Consider the following 24841-nt stretch of genomic DNA (forward strand, 5'->3'; position numbering starts at 1 on the left):
GCATAATACCAAACATCCATTTTAACTTGCTTGTATGAATGTTCTAAGATCAGTTTCTATAGATAGTGGTGTATGAAAAATCAGAAGTGTGAATCAGTTCACACAGGTATGTGTGAATAATTGAATGCTTATGTAAGCTACCACTTTCCTCATCGTGAAGAATGCTTGACTCAATGAAAGTTTAAAAGCAAAACAATTATAAATACAAAGGGGAAATAAATAGTGGGTTTAATACTGTTACCTTTGTAAATACGCTGTACTGTACTAGGAGAGGTAATACAATTTTCTATCTTTTAAGAAAGCTCTCTTTCCCCCTCACTTATTTTAGAATGCACACAGATTACAGTATTAGCTTTTAATGGTGTCTAGATGAGAGATCAACATGCGAAACCATAAGAGCCATATTTCTGTATCTCATTATGTATTAAAAATGTCGTCTCTTGACACCAATGGGAACAATCTTCATACAATTCATCATTGTAGCAATATTAAATGGAGCGTTGATAAAATGAACATTGCTATTTGTTTCCTTTACTCCTCTTGTGGGGTTTATAACCAACATCCAACTTTTCCTTGAAATTGATATTTTTATGTCTTCCCCCTTTCTCTTGATAGTATCTATTTTCTTTAAATAAATTCCTGAAATATATTAACTTTTATACATGAAATAAAGATAATTGCTTCCTATATCTAAAATCATGGACATTTTTAGAACCAGAGAGAAAAGTAAGAAAAGTAGTAGACAGTTATTTCGTAGTAGAGCAGTGTGGTCGGGCAGTAGGAAAAGAAAGTAGGATGCTTGGCTGCATAGCTAGAGGTATAACAAGCAGGAAGAGGGAGATTGTGATCCCCTTATATAGAGCGCTGGTGAGACCACATTTGGAATACTGTGTTCAGTTCTGGAGACCTCACCTACAAAAAGATATTGACAAAACTGAACGGGTCCAAAGACGGGCTACAAGAACGGTGGAAGGTCTTAAGCATAAAACGTATCAGGAAAGACTTAATGAACTCAATCTGTATAGTCTGGAGGACAGAAGGAAAAGGGGGGACATGATCGAAATATTTAAGTATGGTAAAGGGTTAAATAAGGTTCAGGAGGGAAGTGTTTTTGATAGGAAAGTGAACACAAGAACAAGGGGACACAATCTGAAGTTAGTTGGGGGAAAGATCAAAACCAACGTGAGGAAATATTTCACTGAAAGAGTAGTAGATCCTTGGAACAAACTTCCAGCAGACGTGGTTGGTAAATCCACAGTAACTGAATTTAAACATGCCTGGGATAAACATACATCCATCCTAAGATAAAATACAGGAAATAGTATAAGGGCAGACTAGATGGACCATGAGGTCTTTTTCTGCCGTCAGTCTTCTATGTTTCTATGTTTCTATGTTATTTCAGCAATGTTAATTATATACTTCTTCAGATCTATGTGTCGTTATTAGCGTAACTAACTGTTTCTCTCTGTCTCCCGCACAGGTAAGATTTTATTATGCCGGCCGGATTCTTCCAGGTGTGCCTGGTGGTAATAACAGCTATTATCAACCATCCACTTCTGTTCCCCAAGGAAAACGTTACAGTTTTTGAAAACACAGAAGAAATCATTGCAAGGATGAAAGAACGTGAGGAGAACCTGAGGCTGGAGCAGCTGAAACTGGAACAGGAATTAGCAGCACAAGAAATTTCAGTAGATGCTTCCAAAGAGGAGACTGGACCAGAAAAACAGTATGACCATGACTCACTTTCTTGGAATTTCTGGACCGCTTTGTCTATGATAGTCTTCCTTCTGATTGAATTATGGAGACAGGATTACCAGGAAGGGGACTGGCAAGATTACACCAAAGAAGATTATGAAATTTATGCCCTAGGAAGAACTTTTAAGGATTTCATTCTACCAGACAAAGTCACACTGGACAGTTTTTATGAAAGATGCTTCCAGAACGTGACAAGTGATATTGCTAGGAACCGAGAGTTTGTGGAAGGCTTTGCAGATGACTTATTAGAAGCTTTGAGAAGCGTGTGTAACCGAGATAGTGACATGGAAGTGGAAGAGTCTATAGGAGTTGGGAGCATGTATGAAAACTGGAGAGCGAACAAGCCTTTCACTTGTGATTTCATTGTCCCCTTTAATCCCCCAGAGCCATATTGTTTCCAATTTGAGACCTGGTGTTCAGGAGAGTCTATTCTACCAGACAAAGGAAGTTATGGTATGATAAAGATCATCCGATCAGATGAGAACTCGTCAAGTTGTATCTGCGATAAAACTAAATTGGGGGAAGATCTACTTTGTCTGCTTCACAGCAAAGTGAGCCAAACTAGGCAGAATAATCATATGGAAGATCTCCTTTGCTTCAAAGACACTCGGTACCTTGATTCTGACCAGGTTATGACATGGTTCCAGATGGCACTTACCAAGGGATGGAATAAAATTGCACACAAGTATGAGTTCAGTCTTATTTTCAATCACCTGGATACTCCAGGTGCCCTGAAAATCAAGTTCAAATCTGGCAAAACCATCACATTCAATCTCAGGCCTGTGGTGCAATACGCAGATTCTGATGTATATTTTATCTCTCACTTTCCACTCAACAGCTCGGCACAGAGATTCGCCAGCAATACTCATTGGTTTCTCACCTTTACTGTGTATGAAAAGAGATATATACAGTTTATTTCCAAGACTTTGCCTGCTAATCCTTGCCACCTCAGTTGCCTCCAGATTTTGTCTTTCCTTCATGGAAAGCAGTGCAGTCTGACAGAACAGAGTAGCCTGACAAACTACCATTTCAAAACAGTAGTACTGCATTTGCTACAAATCCATCCTAGTTCAGCATGGACTTCTGACTTTCTGGAAGCCAGGCTGCAAGATGTATTCAACTTTTTAGGGAAAAGCTTGCAAGAAAAAAGGCTTAACCACTTTTTCATTGGAAATAGAAATCTGCCACAGGAATTGGGAGTTCCGGTGGAGTTTCAAAAGGCAGAACCATTAAACCTTTTCCGGCCCTTTGTACTGCAACGAAGCACTTACAGAAAAGCAATGGACATGTTCCACGAGATGCTTAAAAACACATCCGCTTTAATTAATGAATATTCCATGCATATTCCAAATGGACAGGCAACTCCATTAAATAAAGAATTTCTCTAATAGCTCCTTCTTTGACAGCTACCATATATGCAAATCTCCCCATGGGAGAAGACCGATACATGTTGTAGAATTTACAGATATCTGTACCATAAATAGACCTTGGCTGATATTTATGCAACCTTCAACATTTTTACCACTGTGTATTTCTTTGTTGTAATTATTTTAAGCAAGAGAATTTTTTATAATTCATTATATTACAGTTTTAGGAATATAGCGGAATCTGTGTTAAGTGTTTTATTATTACTGTGGCAAAGTACCATAGCCAGACTGAAAAAAAAGAGTGCCTTATTTACAAGGTCTAACACATTTAATGAGGGAAGTATGATGTATAACTAAGTAATAGATCTCCAGTCTTGTTCCCCTCCCATTGGCATGAAACTCTACTACTAGGATTTTTTAAAATGTCATTTTAAATTAGTTTAGATAGCAAAGCATAGTTCAATATAACTTTATGCATTTAACAGTACAATTCCAAATTAGGCCGTTAGAAACAGATCCTACTAAATTTGGAACAGCTTATGTCTAAGGCAGTGATGGTGAACCTTTTCGGCACCAAGTGCCCAAACCAGAACATATGTGTGTGTGCATGTCAACGCCAGAGCACCAGAAACCAAACGACAAGCAGGCGGCATGCGCATGCAAGTGGCCAGCACTCCGGTGCACATAAAGTTACACTGGAAATCTAAAAACCAGGTGGCCAGTGCGTGCATGCACTCAAGCCAGCTGGTTCTTAGGTTTACAGCATGTGTGGCAGCCAGCTGATTTTCACATGCACCAGAAGCCCGAAGACCAGCTGGTAAGTTGGAAACTCCCAAAACAGATAGCGACAGTGCGCATGCCCACCGAAAGAGCTCACTCACTGTGTCATCTCTAGCAGGCATCATGGTTCTAAAGCAGTGTTTCCCAACCTTGGCAAAACCCACCTTTGCCGTCAGGCATGGGGAAACTAAACATCTCCCCCTGGGCACGCTGAAGTTATATATGGTATGCCTGTATGTGTGTATGTTAGTATAGGGGATTTTCTTAAATTTATAATATTTTAATTAATTGGATTGTATTGGATTGTTTTTCACTTGTTGTGAGCCGCCCCGAGTCTTCGGAGAGGGGCGGCATACAAATCCAAATAATAAATAAATAAATAAATAAATAAATAAAATAAATATTTGGACTTCAACTCCCAGAATTCCCCAGCCAGCGAATGCTGGCTGGGGAATTCTGGGAGTTGAAGTCCAGATAACTTCAAGTTGCCAAGGTTGGGAAACACTGTTCTAAAGGATCTCAACTTAAATAGGCTTGACATATTTACACAAACTCTTCAGTAGATCCAACTTTGCTCATCTTCACTGAAATGAATTTACCACTTTACATCAGCAAGAATAATCCCCAAATCTATGTAATAACATAAAAGCAGACTCTTGGGTAACCTTTCTACATTGCATCAATATTACTTCTTCCATGATTGGTAGTTCATCCAAATACAGTGATACCTTATCTTACAAACACCTCTTCATACGAACTTTTTGTGATATGAACCCGGGGTTTAAGATTTGTTTGCCTTGTCTTAAGAACCATTTTCACCTTATATGAACCGAAGCCCAGATGCATGGACTCTCTTACTGCGCATGCGCTCTCTTACTGCCGCAGGGATTTCCCTGCTTTGTGACTGTCACCGCCGGGATTTCCCATTTGCTTGCCGCCCCCGCTGGGATTCCCCGCCTCTTTTTGCTTGTACCGGCAGTCCCGAGGCAGAAAATCCTGGCCGTGGCAAGGACCCGCGCTTTGGCCTCAGACAAGGCTCCCTAGCCCTCCCTGGGTCGGGCCGTTGCCTTAAAGCAGTGAAGCCTCCCAGCTGCTGATTTTGCCAGGTCCTCCGCGGGAGGGGGAGAGCCGCGCCTGAACCTGGATCCTGCTTAGGAGCCGCCACCTGCTTCATCTCACTTGTTCCACTGCAGTTCTCCTGCCGACTGCAAAGACAGGGAGGCTCAGCGTCAGGACTTTCTCCCTGCTGAGCTCCTGGGATCGTCAGCGGTGCCAAACCCACCCAGGAGCATCCCTCGGGGTTGTATAAGAAGGGGGAACATAGAACATAAATTATAGAATAGAATAGAATAGAAGTGTGACTGGACACACAAGGAATTTGTCTTTGGTGCATATGCTCTCAGTGTACATAAAAGATACATTTGTCAAGAATCATAAATTTTTTAAGAAGGTATAATGCAAATCCCAATAAGAAAAACTGTTGAGAACTTTGTGGCTCCATTTTTAAAAACCATGACTCTGGAAAACTGAGCTTTGCTAAAAAGACTGAAAAATCCTCTGTGCCATCAATGGTGTCAGAATGTTCATTTTGTGATAGCATTATTTTCGCAGGCAATTTCTGCACTTAAAAAATGTTTCTTCTATTCATGTCAGCAATATGCTATGTAACTGATTCCTTGTAAAATTCAGGCTCCAGTTAATAGGTCTATTAAACCGCCATCTGTGACTCCAGTTATTTTAAGTAATTACATGGCAGAAGTGGAAAATACCTGTCATCTTTCTCTGTCAGCATTATTTCTACTTTTGTCAGTCTTGTAACAAGTCTCTCAGGACAAACAAAACGTAAAAACTCCACAAGTTCCTTTAGGGTACCACTGAACATCTGTGAAAAGCTTTTATTAAAATTTTAGTAAGAAAGACAATTTTAAAAGCTTCCTTTCATTTTAATTTGCCTATGATAAAAGTTACCCTATAAGAAAGCAAAGATCTATTCATAGAAAAAACAGAAATGGTTCAAGAAGTGTGTATACAAAAGCTCTCTTTAAAGATGAGTACTGTATTTCTTTTTCATGTCATTTTAAGCCACAAGCATAGTCTATACACATACAATAAGACAAAAACAAAAAGTAGTTGAGTAGTAAAATCAACCTTCCTTCTAATTTCTGTCATGCTTTGTAGAGGGGGGGAAATCTTTGTTCAGCTTTTCCCAAATTGACTACAATTATAAATCTATGAATAAATTGCAAATATTTGTAACAGCAGCAAGTTAAATATTCACATTATAGATTATAGAAACTTGAAAGTTAAGAGCATGTCACGTACACACATAAAAGTTGGGCCTTGATATATGGCAACTGTTCCCTACAGTTTTCATGGAAACATTTTGAGAACTGACAAGGGATCCACCTAAAGCAGGACTAGAATACAGTGTAGCCTAACACTGTAACCACTATACCCAACTGCCTGTATACATACATTGTATGGATTATAAACTCGCTAGTGACTAATAACTATTATCAACAATGCCCAGAAGCTTCAACTGATCCAGAATGCAACAGTATAGATCGTGATGCCTCAGTATGTCAATGCAACAGATTTAACAGATTAACCAAGAGGCCCCATGGAGGCTTCTTTCCGCCTTTTCCGGCCCTGTTTCCTCCCAGGAGATTCCTAGAGGCCCAATGGAGACTTCTCCCTGCCTTTTCCGGTTAGTTTCGGAGGCTTGGGTTTATAAGTGGAAAATGGTTCTGGAGAAGAGGCAAAAAAATCTTGAACACCCGGTTCTTAGCTAGAAAAGTTTGTAAGTAGATGCGTTTTTAGATAGAGGTACCACTGTATTTATTTCCTACGTTTGCTTGTATTTTTAAAAATGATTTTACTTGTTAGCCACTTACCTGTTGGAAGTCATGTGCTATTCAGATTTAATATGTAGGGCCTTGGTAAGGCCACATTTGGAATACTGCATTCAGTTTTGATCGCCACGATGCAAAAAGGATGTCTAGAAAAAGTGCAGAGAAGAGTGACAAAGATGACTAGGGGAGTGAAAGCTACAACATATGAAGAATGGTTGCAGGAACTGGGCATTGTTAGTTTAATGAAAAGAAGGATCAGGGGAGACATGATAGCAGTGTTCCAATATCTCAGGAGTTGCCACAAAGAAAAAGGAGTCAACTTCTTTTCCAAAACACCCACGGGTAGAACAAGAAGCAATGGGTGGAAACTAAACAAGGAGAGAAGTAACTTAGAACTAAGTAAAAATTTCCTGACAGTCAGAACGGTTCATTAGTGGAACAGCTTGCCTCCAGAAATTGTGAATGCTCCAACTCTGGACATTTTTAAGAATATATTGGACAATCATTTGTCTGAAATAGTGATGGCGAACCTTTTTTCCTTGGGTGCCGAAAGAGTGTGCATGGTGGGCCCAGTAGGCTCGTGCTCTTCCTCCCCAGGCTCCAAAAGCTTTCCTAGAGCCCAGGGAGGGTAAAAATGCCCTCCCCCATCTCCCCAGGCTTTCTGGAAGCCAAAAGCACCCTCCCAGAGCCTCTATATGAGCCAGAAATCAGATGGCTGGCACACAGATGCACAATGTAGCTGAGCTAGGGCAATGGCTCACGTGCCAGCAGATACGGCTCCGTGTGCCATCTATGGCACCAGTGCCATAGGTTTGGCATCACTGGTGTAGGGTTTCCTGCCTAAGCAGGAGGTTGGACTAGAAGATGTCAAAGGTCCCTTCCAACTCTTTTATTATTATTGTTATTATTATTAAGTAAAATGTTTTGTAAACATTTCAACAAAAAAATAACTACACAAAAATCTTTATAGTCTCCTTTTTGTTTTTTACTCCCATTCTTTCCTTTTCTGGATATATTCTAAAATTATTAATTTAAAAATTACATCTTTAATAAAATTAACAATCATGGATCTTGCGCTATCTTACACTCAACAGATACTACATCTTTTTTGCAGGGAGGCAGTCTTGTGCAGAGGTTCTTGTGCAGTGTATTTCTAGCTGGGCATGATCTACAGCAGGTCTCCAATGTGGGCAACTTTAAGACTTGTGGCTTTGTTGGCTAAGGAATTCTGGGAGTTGAAGTCCAGAAGTCTTAAAGTTGCCAAGGTTGGAGACCCTTGATCTAAAAGACGATGGCTGCCTGTAATCTTAGCCTCCTCCTTATCTGTGCCACAGCAGCACTAAGCAATGGTCTGTTTAAGGTAATTTTGCTTTCTTGAATTGCTATGTTTTAAACATCAACAGGCCATATAATAAAAAGTATACCTAATAAAAAGGATTATTTTTTTTTTGCGGTGTTCCCAGGACTACACCTTTCCTTCCCGCTGGCAAACTTCCCACATTGCAGGCTGAAACAAAAGCTTATAAAAACAAGTCTAAACATTCACACAAGGTAGTCCCAAAGTGTTTTCCATTTGATGTGGATTCAGTGAATTGATTTTGACTTTATGCCTTTTGACTCCATTCAAATGTATCTCTATTCCCGACTTATTTCTTGCTACTTCACAGTTCCTTCAACAGCAATGCAAACACAACTAGTTTTAATTTATGCAAAATGTCATTCCTTCAACTCAGATTTGCCTATATCGAGATGGGTACACCTGAGAGATGCAGAATCCACTTTTTTTTTTTTTGCTGTAAGTAGTGTCTAGGTCTTATACAAAGAAATACATTTCAGTATTAAATAATTTTGAGTGTAAGAAAAGGACTACCAACTTTGGCTCCATTCTATAGCATTAAACCAAATAAAAGTGATTTTTTTTAAATTGACAAGTTCTGATATACAGTAATACCTCGTCTTACGAACCTAATTGGTTCCAGAGGGAGGTTCGTAAGACGAAAAGTTCGTAAGATGAAACATTGTTTCCCATAGGAAACAATGTAAAATCCATTAATCTGTGCAGGGGGGGGAACCGCAAAAAAACGCTGCCACCCAGCTGTCACCTTTTAAAACAGCCGGGGGGTTTCCCAGCAACCTCCCGAAGCCGAACGCCAAACCTGAACTTCTGGGTTCGGCGTTCGGGAGGCTGCTAGGAAGCCCCCCGGCTGTTTTAAAAGGTGACAGCCGGGCTGCGGGGCTTCCCAGTGGCCTCCCAAACGCCGAACCCAGAAGTTCGGCAAAAGTTCAGGTTCGGGAGGCTGCTGCGAAGCCGCACCGCCCAGCTGTCACCTTTTAAAACAGCCGGGGGGCTTCCCAGCAGCCTCCCGAATGCCGAACCCGGAAGTTCGGGTTTGGCGTTCAGCTTCAGGAGGCTGCTGGGAAGCCCCCCGGCTGTTTTAAAAGGTGACAGCCGGGCAGCGCGGCTTCCCAGCGGCCTCCTGAACGCCGAACCCAGAAGTTCGGGTTTGGCGTTCGTAAGACGAAAAAAGTTTGTAAGAAGAGGCAAAAATTTTCTGAACCCCGGGTTCGTATCTCGGGTTGTTCATAAGACGAGGGATTCGTATCTTGAGGTACCACTGTATAGGTATATTTGCATATCAAGTACTGCTTAATATGCAGAATCCCTAAATAAACAGGAATTGATAGTATCTACATACTACATGATATACATTTCATTCAGCAAATTAGAATTCATAACTTGCAATTTACATGTAATTCTTTATAAGTTTAAAATAAGAAAATAATATAGCAAGTGCAGATGTCTAGCCAGTTGATTTTTTTTCTGGCCTCATTATGATGAATCATTCTTATTCATTAGACGTAAATTACCCATTCAAGACAATTTCACAAATGAAAAAAAATATAGTTCTCAGGTTTCTACTTTCAAAAAACTTGGGCAGCTATAAGTAATGTCTAGGTATTTGAAAATGAAGATAATTCAAAGGGACAAGTCTATTTTGGAGTATCTGTGACTTTTTCAAGTAGCATTTGCAGCTGTGAGAAAATTAAGAAATTGAAATTACATGGAATTGTGAAGACATGGAGAAATAATTCTGCTACAACCTCCTTTTAGTAAGGTTCCAGAACTCATAAATCACTGCAAATTTAGCTGTTACTGCAATAGCAGTCCACACTGTTGTACATTATTGCTTATATAACCACAATCTGCATGTGTCAAAAGGAATTTTTTCCCCCAATCATTGCACAAAAGTCTGTATATGTAGAAGAAAATATAGGTAAATGTCAAATGCTTTAAACATTAGATACTCTTTGAACTAATGAACCAATTAAACTCTTCATTCACAGCTGCACAAAATTCACTTGGAGAAAAAATAGTGAAGTATTTAAAGAAAACTTTCCTAACTGTTAAATATTCAGACAGCACTAACTTTTGGGAGTTCTGTGGCAACCAATGCCACAAGAAATGATATTCAAGTGGAAGCAAATATACAATCTTCGGAGAGGGGCGGCATACAAATCTAATGAATATATAAATAAATAAATAAATTCAACTACAGCAAATGTCCCAAAACCAAGCTGAAATACAAGTGGATATTTCAGTGAGATATTTATTTATTTATTTATTTATTTATTTATTTACTTACTTACTTACTTACTTACTTACTTACTTACTTACTTACTTACTTACTTACTTACTTACTTACTTACTTACTTACTTATTGGATTTGTATGCCGCCCCTCTCCGTGGACTCGGGGCGGCATACATTGAATTGAAGCCTATCTAGTTATGCAATATTTACATGACTGAAGGATAAAGATTTTGCCATGGCCCTCACAGTCCCCGGCTTGAACATACCGTAATTAAAAATTTCAGGCACAGTTTGTGTAAAGAGATCTAAGATATTTCAGAACAAGACCTGTTATGTAAGGAAGAAATTCCAGAAACCAACTATTTTTAGCAGGGTACAGGAAATGTTGAACTGCTGCTATTTTTGCCCTATTCTAAACAACTAACAAACAAATGAAAGTTTCTATGTCTGATCTGTTTATGGTTTTGTTATTTTGAGCCAGTAATTGTACATTAACCATGCATAAATTTCCAGGAAAATATGTTCAACCTTGTACCATGTAGATGGATATTTCGTTTATGTGGGGATTCGTGTTTGAACTGTACTTATTTTGGATAATCTGCTTTTCAAATATTATTACCTTGGAGAATACTTATGCTGCTATAAACCAGCGCCAGGTAAGGAAACAAGCACGCAAAATTTCCTGAACCAAATGGGAGCATGGATTAAAAGAGAATATTACTCTCAATTTTAATTGAATTGAATACTTGACCAAATGTAATTAGACAAGGCCTAATACCTGAATTAAAAAGACACTCTCTAATACTCCAATTTTACTTTGATTTAAAGTCAAGACTTATATATGGGACAATAAATTTATGGTTGAGATTGACAAAAGTATGTTCAAGCCTCAGATGGAAGGCTGTGTCCTGAGGTAAATACAAATAAATCAAAACCAGAAGTGTGCATTTATCATACTGATCTAAATTTAAGTGCAAGCAAACAAAACCAAATGCTTTCTACATAGTTGTGTTCCAGAGTCTGATTTTATCTACATATATTTTACTAATATAGTAACATTGCTTGCTGAAAGTGTCTGCAAAGATCACAAATGGCAACTGAGGATGTTTTTCCTGTCATAAATACACAATAACTGCCAAGATCTCAAATCATGATCATGTGATTGTGGTGACGCTGTGACAATTGTAAGGGCAAATTCTGGCCATAAGTCACTTTTTTCAGTGTGCTGTAGCTTCAAACTATTGCTAAAGAAATGCTTGTTAACTGAGGAATACCTATAATTTGTCTTAGCAACATTATATTGGGATATGCTGGTTCTTCATGAAAAACCTAAAATTGAAAACCTCTGGGGGACACTGGGAGAATTATAAAATAATCATGGTTCATCTCTCTGCCAAATTGAAAAACAATACAGAAGAACCAAAGTAACTTCCCAGATCAAGGGACCCTTTGCTCTAGGAACAACAGTTCTCTATGCATGCCAGTTTGTTCAAATTTCCTATCCAGATGCCTAAATAAGTGAATACAAAATGGAAGGCTATAGCTTCATAATAAAACACAGGTTTTGCATGCAAAGCTTCCACAGTTCAATCTTTTGGCTTGCTGATGATATAAATGTGAGTGATTGTATATAAATCTTCTTCCAATGTTCTTGGAATTCTCCTTCTCTTACAACATCCTTCCAGGAAAAATTATGGATTTGCTCACAAGCATTTAGTTCACCCAACACACGCCCTACTAATTTCTAAGTTTAGTTCATGCCATCGTATACCCTGCTAAATATTTTACTGTCTGCTGCAAATAAAAGCAATCCTCTGCATGTGAAGTGTTTTTATTCATAAAAGGGAATAATCAATTTCCACACACAAGACAATCAAATTGATGCCTCCCCTAAGCAACTAAACAAGGCAAATAAGTCAACATCCTCATTTAGATTAGTAGGAAGGGTTAAAAAAAGCTTTTCTTCCTGAACAATGTTGGCCATTTTCCCTTTGAAAGGAAACACACTGTATATTGTAGGTAACAGTCCAATTACATATTCATTTAGCAACATAACACAATACACAACAAAATTAAACAATTTCCAATATCAGATGACAAGCTGGAGCAATAGCTGTCAATATCCCTTTTCAGAGCCCATAATCACAGGCCTCAATATTATTATTGTAATATAATTCAAAGAAGCCCTTAAAGATTTGAGGATCAGTTATTATGGCTTGAACAGCTGGCTCTTGTTTCATCAAATCAATCCAGCATTTTAACTCTGGAGTATGGTCCAAACATCTGGAAAAGAAAAAGATTTGAAGTAACTGAAATTTTGAGGCAATTATCTGTGATCATGTTGTCATTAGATAGTTTCAGTGGAACTTCTGGGTCAATAGTATAGAAAGGATCCAGGTTCAATACTGGGAAAGAACTTTGTGCGAAGCCCTGTCATCATTAACTGGTATGGAGAATATATTAAATTGGATGACTCAAGACATTTTTTTACATTACTAAGTGTATGTAGAAAGAAATGTGATATTCAACTTGGATTGGGCTTGACCTGTCTAAAGGAGCATTCTACAGATATAGCCAGGTAGCTGTAGTTTAGATCAAATGAATGATTTCATTACTCCCAAGTTCTATCATTATTTTCTTTACTTCATTACTCCCAAGTTCTATCGTTCAAATTTTTCTATCATTCAAATTTTACTCCCAAGTTGTCTGCAAAATCCTGAACTTTATATTCTTGTTCTTTGACTTTCAATCCTTCAATATTTGGGTTTTGCCTAATTTGATGTAAAAATGTTTCTAAGGTAAATATAAAAAATAAGGGGGACAATGGACATACCTGCTGGACTTGTTTTTGGATATTAAATTTATCTCTTATATCATCGTTTACAATTATTCTGGCCATATTTTTTTTAGTGTAACGTTTTAATCATTCTAATATATTTCTGGCCAAAATCTATCATTTCCAATTTATTTATTAAAAAATTCCAAGTTAAAATTGTTGAAGGCCTTTTGAGCGTTGAGGAACATGAAAGCTACAGAATGAATAGGTTTATTGATTATATTTTTAAATCTCTCATCCATTATTTTCGCAAAGATCTTTAATCAATGTTCAACAGCGAGACTGGTCTATAATTTTGTATCTTTTGTTTTTCTGATTTATCTTTGGGGATTAATGTTATTGTTGACTCTGCCCAAGTTTTAGGTATTTTTCCCTTGTTTAAAATCTCATTAAATGTTACCAATAATAATTTTTTCATGGATTCAACAGTTCCTAACAACATTCCGCTGGAATACCACCTGGCTCTGGCATTTTGTTGTTATTTTGTTTTTGTATTGCTTTTTCTAATTCTGAAATTGTTATTTCTCATAAAAATGTATTTCATCTACTTGCCTTAGGCAGCAAAGTTAGAAGATTAATGGACACAGACAAAACAGAAAAAAGTTAATTCTCCTATTCTCTTTTGCCTCCTTGTGGCATCACTTCCACATAAATTACAAATAAAACATAACAGTAATCTGCAAAATAATCATGCACAAGATTTAAGAGCAAAAACGGTAAAAGATTCCAAATACTTACTCAATTAACTGAAAGGCCTCAATCCGTTCAAACCATGGCCAGATTAGATAATCAATCATGGATACTGAATTTCCACCAAAGAACTTAGTTTTGTGGTTTGCAAGCATCTAAGATATAAGAAGATGTGACATTTCTAAATAAAAAGTAAGGCCTGACATCATATTTTCAGAAACTAAATATAGAAAGATGAGAAAAATTATAAAGATGCTTCACTGTAATTCTTATTCTAGATTGTCTATAATTTGATGTATTTATTTAAAGTACTTCCATACTGCCCCATTATGTTAATACTGGTAGGTACAGGAAACATTAAATCCAAATTTTAAAACATGCATAGTAGACACAGAGGTGCCAACATCTTTCCTTCCCCAAAATTCAAGATCTTTTATGTGTAATTAAGCTATTAAAAGTAAAACATATGGGAATATTACAATAAAAATACTGTAAAATCAGATTTTTAAAAAAAAGTATGAGGGAAAAGAATCGTCGAAGTGCTTAAAATAGACGTAACCACAAAAGTGAAAGGGAGCAAAACAGAAGATGGACAGTAAAAATGGATCAATGGAGAAATTGTTTCCCTATAGTATTTAGGATCCATCTTTTCCAAAAGCAGAAACAACCACCTGAAACAATGTTACAAATTAAGAGTACAAAGACCTTTTCACTATAAATAGTTTCAGCCATAAATCTTCATAAAACTCAACTTCTGATCAATTCAAGTACCTTGGAAGTGTTTTGAGTTCAGATCAGCTTTGCTTCAAGTTTAACAAATTCCCAAAGATTCTAAAATGCCATAAATTACTAATTTCAAAAAATGAGTTTCAATAATTTTTTTCCAAGTCTTGCACTCAGACTGATTTGAAAGGGGTGTTGGCTTACCTGATACACCCTTTCTCATAGGTTGGAGCTAGCATTCAGAGAGGGTTGTCCTTGTCCTTTACTAGTGAATAACTCACTAGTATTCTGACAGATACATTCGTCAGTAACATGACCTTTAGATTGCTTGAAATCTTTTATGTAGACTCCTTTCGAGAAAGTGACATTATCAGTTCCATCTTTTAATGACTAGAAAAGTACTTTATGGTAAACTCAGAAAGATTCCAGTCATTAAAATGAGACCTCCCAAGAAAGGGACTATCAAATTCCCAAGGAGGATAATAGAGATAAATAGACTCTCTGTGTTATCATGCAATCAAAGGCAAGATCTGCAGAACTAAACTTGAAAATGTCATACAATTTAAATAATACAGGTGGTACCATCAGGTCACTGTCCTTTTATTGGGTGTCCTGAGTAGTGGGTTGTAAAACCCATTGTTACCGGTTCATGTGCATGTTTGTGTTGCGTGCGATGCTTCTCCATGTGATGCTTCTGAAGTGTCCTGGGTGGGCAGGTGGGTGGAGCATGCTGCCGCCACTGCTACCGGTTCGCAGAACCAGGAGCAGCCAATCATTGGTGACCTGCTCTTGCAACTACTGTTATAGCTGAATCCCTAATTAGATGAAGTGTGATGAAAAGGGAGTTTTTTGCTGGCTAAGTAGGTCAGAGCAATGCCTTCCCTAAACTACCTGCTGATGGTGGTTGGTGTAAATTCACATCCCTCCAGGTATACTATCATCTAGGGCAGGACTATTAAACTCACAGCCCGGAGGCTGGATGCATGATGGGTAGACCACACCTACCCTGCCTCCGCAAAACACACCTACCCTGCCTCTGCAAAGGCAAAAAACCCATCATGATATATCACGTGACACAATTGAGTTTGACAGCTGTGATATTTTCTTAATACCGTGCAATTTCTACCAGGTCTGTTTTTTAAGAAGAAATTGGATTGAAATGAAGGGATATAATCTTTTGTGCTCAGTAGAATTGCACATTCATCTTGGACTTAAAACAAAACAACTGATCTTCTACACAAATTTCATCTTGGTGAAATATATGCAGGTCACCTCTCCTATAGAATACCGTTTGCCAACTTTCCTAGCTAAGGTTAGCAATACCAGAAAGAATGTTAATAGGAATCTGTCCAATAAGTTCCAAGAAAAAAAACTGTTAGGAATCCTAAAACGAATGACAAGGGAAACAGTGAATCACCAAGAGTGACATGAACTTTATCTCTCTTCAGAAGCCCTGCATGAATTTTCTGGGATTTCAAGAAGAGAATTAGAAGTCCATATTATTGAAGCTTGGGGCTGCAGCCTGATTCCTAATCAGCATTCCTAAAAGGCCTCTTTGTGGATTCTTTTCATTTCTCTTTCCATGCTACATACTTCTGAATCTGTCAGCCCCTCTCCTCTCTTTCTATGGAAGAAGTAATAAAACCATGAGCTTGTGCTGGTTTGATTTTTCTTAAAATAAAAAATAACATTTTATAAGTTAGATAAATCTTATGTAAAGAACTTCTATAAAGATGCAAGAAGCATAAGGCACTCACAGTAGTCAAGACTTGTGCCATGAAACTCTCAGATAAAACCACACATACTCAAGTATTGTAGGAGAATTGCTCCCCCTAGCGGACAGATTCAAACAACTTCATTTAAATCAAATGAAGTTATACACTATATTAAACTAGTACAGTGATCCCTCGAGTATCGCGAGGGTTACGTTCCAAGACCTCTCGCGATAATCGATTTTTCGCGATATAGTGGTGCGGAAGTAAAAACACCATCTGCGCATGCGCGCCCTTTTTTTCAATGGCCGCGCATGCGCAGATGGTGGAGCCGGTGGCTGGGGAGGTGGATTCGCCGCCCCCACCAGCCCTTCCTGCTCTGGGTCAGAGCCGCGGAAACCTTCGGCTCGCCGAGGCTGCGTCTGACCCCTTCGTTTGTATTGCAGCGAAGGAGGCGAAGCAAGGCTCCAAGCTCGCCTGCCGCCGCTACGCCTCTGCCGCCTCAGCCACCCCCTCTGCTCTGCAGGGACCTCGCATGCCACGATCTCTCTCGCCCTCCCCGCGCTTCTCCTCGGCGGCGGCCAAGCGGCAGGCTTAATGGGAGACCAAAGGCGAAAAAAGAAAAGAAAAAAAAATCCCCAAAAGAGGCAGGCACAAAGCGGGGGCACAAGGGGAGCTGCCCGGCAGAGGTTGCTTTTTTTCTTCTCGTGGGCAAGTGGAGGGGGGGAGAGAGAAGGAAAGAGAGAGAAGGAAAGAAAGAGATGAGAGAGGGAGGAAGAGAGTGTGAGAGAGGAAGAAAGAGAGAGAGAAATGATAGAAAAAAGGGGAGACAAAAAGAGAAATGAGAAAATGATTGAAGCAGAGAATGACAGGAAAGAAAGAGAAAGAGACAGAGAAGTGACTCTTGGTGATGACGTATGACGTCATCGGGTGGGAAAAACCGTGGTATAGCAAAAAAACCGTGGAGTATTTTTTAATTAATATTTTCTGAAAAATCGTGGTGTAGCGTTTCGCGAAGATCGAGATCGCGAAAATCGAGGGATCACTGTATATCAATGGCAAATCTTTTTTGGCTCAGGTGCAAAAAGGATGCGGGCATGTGTGATAGGGCACGCGAGTGCCCATATCAGAAGTGGGTTCCTCCCAATTTGCCCAAACCGGTAGTGACCCACTGGTGACATCATGATGATGTCACGGAACCAGTTTGGTCAGTGTCGGTCCGTGGGCGCCACGATCTTTTCTTAATTTAAAAAAAAATTAAAATCTTATTTTTTTCTTCTGAGCATGCGCTGTGCATGTAGTCGCCATCTTGTTTCTGGCTTTTTTTAAAAAATTGGCAGTCTGCGAGAGCAATTATGGGCTTCTCTAAGTATGCCCATATTACTCCAACACTCCGCAGTCTGCATTGGCTGTCGATCAGTTTCCGGTCACAATTCAAAGTGTTGGTTATGACCTATAAAGCCCTTCATGGCACCGGACCAGAATATCTTCGGGACCGCCTACTGCCACACGAATCCCAGCGACCTGTTAGGTCCCACAGAGTCGGCCTTCTTTGGGTCCCGTTGACTAAACAATGTCGTCTGGTGGGACCCAGGGGAAGAGCCTTCTCTGTGGGGGCTCCGACCCTCTGGAACCAGCTCCCCCCTGAGATTAGGATTGCCCCCACCCTCCCTGCCTTTCGTAAACTCCTTAAAACCCACCTCTGTCGTCAGGCATGGGGGAACTAAAACATCTCCCCCTTGCCCATGTTGTTTTGCCGTTTGATTGATTGACTGTGTGCCTGTTTTTATATATATTGGGATTGTTTTATGAATTTTTAAACTTAAAATTGTAATTAGATTGGTGGGCATTGGATTTGTTACTATGTACTGTTTTTATTATTGTTGTGAGCCGCCCCGAGTTTGTGGAGAGGGGCGGCATATAAATCCAATAAATCTAATCTAATCTAATTACAAGGTGGAGTGGGCGGCGAACTGGCAGCAAGTTAAGTTAGAGCACCTATAATTCATTATGATATTTCTTTTTTTCTCTCTCTTAAAAGAAATAACATCATGGACCACTTACCTCTTCGAACTTGAGAAGCTTCTCCTGGAATTCACTCTTTGGTACAGATGCATCTTCACCATTCCTGATAGCCAGAGTATACTTGTAGGTTATTGGAGGTAGCTAAATAAATTAGAAATGATACATTACCAAGACACATAAAAACATAGGATTTTCATTCAAGAAACAAATTATGATGGGAATATAGAGACAATCCCAGAATAAACTGAATAACAATGAATCAATCAACCAACAATGAATCAATTGTCCTTGTAATAATAATAATAATAATTATTATTATTATTATTATTATTGTTGTTATTTGTATGAGCCCCATTTTTATTTATAACAGCAATTAGGACCAGAATTTCCATTGCTAAGCAATGTGGCAAAGTGTCATATTGCTTAGCATCAGCAATCCCTGCTGTTAAACAAGAATTGTGGACTGTTAGGGCAAACAATATCCTCACCATTGCGGTCTTCCAACAACCAAGTTGAACAGGAAATCTGGCAAGAAGCTGCTAGTACCACGTGGCTTGCAAGCAGGCTGACTGGCAGGTAAGTGGGTTCTGCCAGATGAGAGAGGGAGCAGGCCAGGAAAGCATCAGGGCTATGGGTAGTTGTTGCTTGGTGGGAAATGTTGCTTGAGAGATGAATGGTGAAAGGATGTACAAATGTGGCAGGATAGGGTATCTGTTGTCCCCTGTTGGAGGGCAGGTACCCAATGGTATGTGAGTGGCTGGAGAGGCTGGATATGAGCTAAAGCATCAGGGAGAATGCACAGATGGAGGAGACTTTCCCAAGCAACTTGGGACCTTTCTTGCTGGCTTCCCTATTGATTTTGCTTCCCAGCCAGGAAGATTGCAAATAGTGATCACGGGAGTGTGAGTCCTACAACTGCTGTAGACAAGAGCCAGTTCCAAAGCTATCAGATCATCATCAAGTGACCACAGGTTGCTGGGACAGACAGAATTTCTAGGACTAATTCTAACTAACAATTTAGTTGTCTCAAAGTGTTTTATTTCAAAAGACTATAATATTTTCCTTAAGAAAGACATTTCACTTTTCATCCAAGAAGCTTATTCAGTTCTGATTGAATTAATTAATTGGTCACTTAATTGAACAGCATTTCTCAACACATTAAAATGAATTTTCCACACTTAAAATCTTTCACACTACAATGAATTTCTTGCTATGCTCTAGGAATACCTTGGAGAAATATTCCAGCAGCATTTTCTGATAAGCTTTTTCATAGGGGTCCGCAGGATACAACTTCTTTTCAGGGTAAGCTTCATCCAAATATTCACAAGTGATTGGAGATTCATAGATCAGCTGGCCCTTGCTTGTTTCTAGCACAGGTACCATTCCAAATGGGTTCTTCTCAAAAAACCACTCGGGTTTGTTTTTCAAATTGATATTAACAATTTCATGGCTAAGTAAAATGAGATGAAACCATCAGGTTAATCATTTCAGGAATATGCTACTAAAACAGGCTATGCAAAAATGAGGTTGTCCAAAGTTTTTGTAATGGGGAAAATAAGAGGATGAAGGTTAGGGGTGAAATCCAGCAGGTTCTGGAGAACCGGTAGTGGAAATTTTGAGTTTGGAGAACCGGCAAATACCATCTCTGGTTATGACCAATAAAGTGTTGGTTATGACCTATAAAGCCCTTCATGGCACCGGACCAGAATACCTTCGGGACCGCCTTCTGCCGCACGAATCCCAGCGACCGGTTCGGTCCCACAGAGTTGGCCTTCTCCGGGTCCCGTCGACTAATCAATGTCGTCTGGCGGGACCCAGGGGAAGAGCCTTCTCTGTGGCAGCTCCGACCCTCTGGAACCAGCTCCCCCCTGAGATTAGGATTGCCCCCACCCTCCTTGCCTTTCGCAAACTTCTTAAAACCCACCTCTGCCGTCAGGCATGGGGGAACTGAAACATCTCCCCTTGCCCATGTTGTTTTGGTATTAGATTGATTGTATGCGTGTTTTGCTTATTTGTTTTAAAACTCTGGGGTTGTTTTTTATGAATTTTAGCTTAAAATTGTCATTGGATTGGTGGGTATTGGATTGTCATTATGTATTGTTTTTGTCTTGCTGTGAGCCGCCCCGAGTTTTCGGAGAGGGGCGGCATATAAATCCAATAAATCTAATCTAATCTAAATCTAATCTCTGGCTGGCCCCAGAATAGGGTGAGAATTGAGATTTTGCAATATCCTTCCCCCAGGAGCGGGGAGGGAATGGGGACTTTCCTCTGCCATGCTCACCATGTTACGCCCACCAAGCCATACCATGCCATGCTCACAGAACTGATAGTAAAAAAAATTGGATTTCACCACTGATGAAGGTATACTGGATACATTCACCATCTTGAGTTATTTGTAAAAATAATAAAGGTGGGATATAAATAACTAAATAAAAATAAAAGATACGACTAATAATTCATGCTTTATGCTGTTTAAAAAATACAACATGGCATTAACTCTTGGAAACTGGAAGAGAAGACTCTTAGATTCTGATTTTAGGGATCTATTTGTGTCTGTCTACATAAGGCTGTCCACCACATTCAAATAGGACAACCAAAGAACTTAGTGTCTGTGGCTTGCATTTACAGCCTGACTACATGTTCCTTTCTTTCTTTCAACAACATTTTGGAACAAGATTCAGATTATGTCCAATCTACTGAATTGCATACATGGTTAAGAGAATAACTCTCCCTTGGATTACTTCATACTAGCCTTTCCCTGACGTATAATCACCGTATATTTAATAGTTAAGCAGGTGTCATCCTTTGGTAACATAACTAGATGATCTCAGAATGTCAACAGGAGTAATCTTCATTAGCATTACGATAAAAAAAATAACATATCCTAATAAAAATAGAAAAAAAACAGGACCTTGAAAGAACAATGGATGTGATTGTTCATTTTTTAAAATTACTAGTTTTAAGACAATTTTTAAAGTAATTATTTTATGATATTAATTGGCTTAGAAATGTTTTATATTGTATCTTTTTGCCTGTTGTGAGCCGCCCCGAGTCCACGGAGAGGGGCGGCATATAAGTCAAACAAACAGACAAACAAATAAATGCTAATCACTTTCATATGGTTGCAAGAAATCTGCATGAACAGACTTATTTATAAACCCACTAGAAGTTAAATTCATCTCTAGAATTCTGGTTTTATTTTAACTGGTATGGCATGGAGGAAACGGTTTTTAAAAATGTAAAGAAATGGCCTATGGCTGTTCATACAAAAACAGATTAATATTATAATAAATTGATTATATGCACACGTTCGCTCACTACTTAAAAAGACTGAGAGACACTTAAAAAATAACTAAATGCCATATTCCTTCAAGTTACTTTGAAATCCAAAAGGAATGTAACTCAGGCATGTCAATGCCTGAAATACTGCATTACATTCTAAGGCTAATAATCTAGTCATGCGAGATGACCTACAATCATCACAAGACAAATCCTGCAAACAATGAAGAAAACATATTATATAATCGGAGCAATAGAAATACCAAAATTTTAAAAGAAAACAACCACTCACTTCCCATTAGCTAGCCATCAATTTCCCTATTATATTTCTACACTACTTTTCAGAACCAAGAAACAAATCTGAAATTGAAAATGTACTATGATATTTAAACGAAGGAAAGCAACAAGTCTTTGAAGACAATATCTGTGAATGTCCAACCAAAAAAGAATGGTATTTTTACATTAAGTCATAATGAATATAGAAGGCAGGTATCTCTCATACTTGATTCCTTTAGCTTTCAGGATGAGTCGTGTTCTCTGCGCAAAAGGACAGTAACGCATACTGTACAGACGGATCGTTCCTTCAGGCACTGGCCCTGGGGCTACGTTTCCTGAAAGACAAGTTCAAATCTCCAGTCATAACTAATAAAAACTAGATTCCATCTTGAAGACACACAACAAGCTATCAAAAAAATTAGATTATGATTGTTATATAGCTGTATAAACAATGGCACACATTAAAATGAAATTCCAACCCCCCCCCCACTCTTGAAAAGATGAACACCATCCCAAGGATAACAACAATATAACAGCAACAACAAAGATGCCATGTTATACAAAACCTAAACTAAACCTAATTAGCAAAGTTGATAATATATGAAAAAAGCTGTTAGAAAATCTAATTGTTCTGCTTTAGATACCACAAAGTCTCCACCCAGAAGTCAATAATGAAAACAGGGCATTAAGGTATATAATATGCAAGAAGAGGGGAAAAGGTAGGAAATAAAACTCTCAAAGCAAGTATAGTCACTCTTCTTGCTATACCTTCTCATTACCGTTACTCATTCCAATAGTTTATCCTACACAGCTTGTCTTCTTACAATATATTAAGTTTGGGTAGTGTGTTGTACTGCTTTTTTACAGTGTGTTTAGTGTATAGTAGTATGTTGCAAAAAACCAAATGAAGGTAATTTAATAAACCAAGTTTTAAACTATCCAAGTTTCATGTGTTTTATAAATACAAATATCTACATTTGAGTCATAATAGAAAGGAATGAATGCCAAGAATACAAAACATCATTTTGTTAGAGTAATACTTATTGCCCAAATTATAAGCAATCTGAATGTCTGATAATATTAAGAACGGGATGTAGCCCATTAATATGTGATATGTTGTCACTGGTGTGGGGTGTGTGGGGCTTTTATATTATTTGATTATTTTCTTCTGTTAGTTTAATAGAGCCTTGGTGGCACAGTGGTTAGAGTGCAGTACTGCAAGCTGCTTCTGCTGCCTGTTGTTCACCAGTTCAAATCTCAACAGGTTCAAAGTTGACCCAGCCTTTCATCCTTCCTAGGTGGATGAAGACCCAGATTGTTGGGGGCAATAAATATGCTGACTCTGTAAACCACTTAGAGAGAGAGGGTTGTAAAGCACTGTGAAGTGGTATATAAGTCAAAGTGCTATAGCTATAGTGCTATTGCTATAAATTTTATATATGTGGTGTTTTTATATTCCTGTAAGCTGCCTTGAGTCACCCTGTGCAAATAGATGCAATATAAATTTTCTAAATAAATAAACATGCAAAGAGTAACTGTACTAGGACAAGGTTGCATGGCAGAGCATGCATTCCACCAAAAGTCATATTAGAAGTGCATGTACACACCCTCAACCCCTTTAGCTGTGCAATTTTTAGATATGTAGCATTTTCAATCGTAATAATAATGAAACCCATTCATTGGTTTTGGCCATACAAGACAAAAGATCAATGGTTAACAGAATACCGTATGAAACTAGACTTACAATCCTGGTCCTAGAAAGCTTAGAACTAAGACTCCTTAAACATGATCTAAGTATTTCCCAGAAGATTATATGCTTCAACGTCCTGCCTGTCAACGACTACTTCAGCTTCAACCACAAGAGCACATAACAGATTCAAGCTCAATATTAACTGCTCCAAACTTGACTGTAAAAAATACGACTTTAGTAATAGAGTTGTTGAAGCATGGAACTCATTACCAGACTGTAGTATCATCCCCTAACCCCCAGCATTTTACCCTTAGACCAGGGGTGGGCAATTAATTTTGCCATAGGGCCGCATGAGAAATTGGGATGGCTTTAGAGGGCTGGACTAACATAATTAAGTCAGTTCTACTCAATACTGTATATTACTGGGTAGAACTGAGTTAATTATATTATAATTATAAATTATAATTATTGTATTATATTATGTATTTTATATTATATATTATATATATAATTATATATTATATTTTGAACACCCGGTTCTTATCTAGAAAAATTGGACTGACTTTCATGGGCCGGTCACAGACAGCGGGCAGGCCGCATCTGGCCCTTGGGCCGCATCTTGCCCAGGTTTGCCTTAGACTGTACAGTTGACCTCTCCAGATTCCTAAGAGGTCAGTAAGGGACATGAATAAGTGCACTAGAGGGCCTTCTGACCCCTGTCCTATTTTGTCTCCTATATCCTATATACAGTATCTTCTCTTCTATCCCTATATCTTTCATCTATTCTCTCATTGATTTATTCTATCCTATATTCTCTCTTCTATTCTTTCCCTAATTCTATTTCCTCGAAGGTGTTCTCTATTACCTTCATTGTGTATTATTGTGTATTGGACAAAATAAATAAATAAAATGAAATAAATGTCCCCACGAAACTCTATTGCGTATCATCACCCAGTTCTTGAAAAATGGCCAGCCCAGGAATATGGAATACCCAACCGCTTTAGTCACAGAACAGCCTTCCCCGAACGGATCATAACTATAACTCTCGCAGCCCTAAATAGGATGGTTGTCTTAAGCCAGCTGGATTGGAAGATGAAGATGCTCCTCCTTGAGATCAGAGCCCTTTCTCACCTTTCCCCAAGCTTCTAGCGAATTCCCCGGACATCTTGCTTCGGGCCACCAGAGAGAAAAAACGGAACTATCCGCGCACATCGGAATTTTCCCTTAAGACTCCGCCTTTTCTCTCCCCTGGCACCTCGACGTAAT

The 24841-nt window shown here is 38.7% G+C and overlaps 3 protein-coding genes across 3 annotated transcripts in view; 2 read left to right on the forward strand and 1 right to left on the reverse strand.

Moving 5' to 3' along the window:
- Positions 1 to 3362, forward strand: part of ITPRIP (inositol 1,4,5-trisphosphate receptor interacting protein) — a 29072-nt gene extending 25710 nt beyond the window's left edge. Inside the window, exon 2 of the mRNA XM_070752806.1 lies at positions 1481 to 3362. Within this exon, the coding sequence (XP_070608907.1) occupies positions 1494 to 3143 (1650 nt within the window). The 5' untranslated portion in view covers positions 1481 to 1493 and the 3' untranslated portion in view covers positions 3144 to 3362. The remainder of the gene's footprint in view (positions 1 to 1480) is intronic.
- COL17A1 (collagen type XVII alpha 1 chain) overlaps positions 1 to 24841 on the forward strand; it is a 250351-nt gene that overhangs the window by 32534 nt on the left and 192976 nt on the right. The window lies entirely within an intron of this gene.
- Positions 12160 to 24830, reverse strand: GSTO1 (glutathione S-transferase omega 1). Its single transcript, XM_070752753.1, has 6 exons — positions 24707 to 24830; positions 22112 to 22220; positions 19558 to 19780; positions 18370 to 18471; positions 13919 to 14025; positions 12160 to 12627 (listed from the first exon to the last, which is right to left on the reverse strand). Exons 1-6 carry the CDS (start codon positions 24738 to 24740, stop codon positions 12474 to 12476), a joined length of 729 nt encoding a protein of 242 aa, XP_070608854.1. The 5' UTR covers positions 24741 to 24830; the 3' UTR covers positions 12160 to 12473.

Source organism: Erythrolamprus reginae, chromosome 5 (genome assembly GCF_031021105.1).
Source record: "Erythrolamprus reginae isolate rEryReg1 chromosome 5, rEryReg1.hap1, whole genome shotgun sequence".
In the NCBI taxonomy this organism is placed as follows: Eukaryota; Metazoa; Chordata; class Lepidosauria; order Squamata; family Dipsadidae; genus Erythrolamprus; species Erythrolamprus reginae.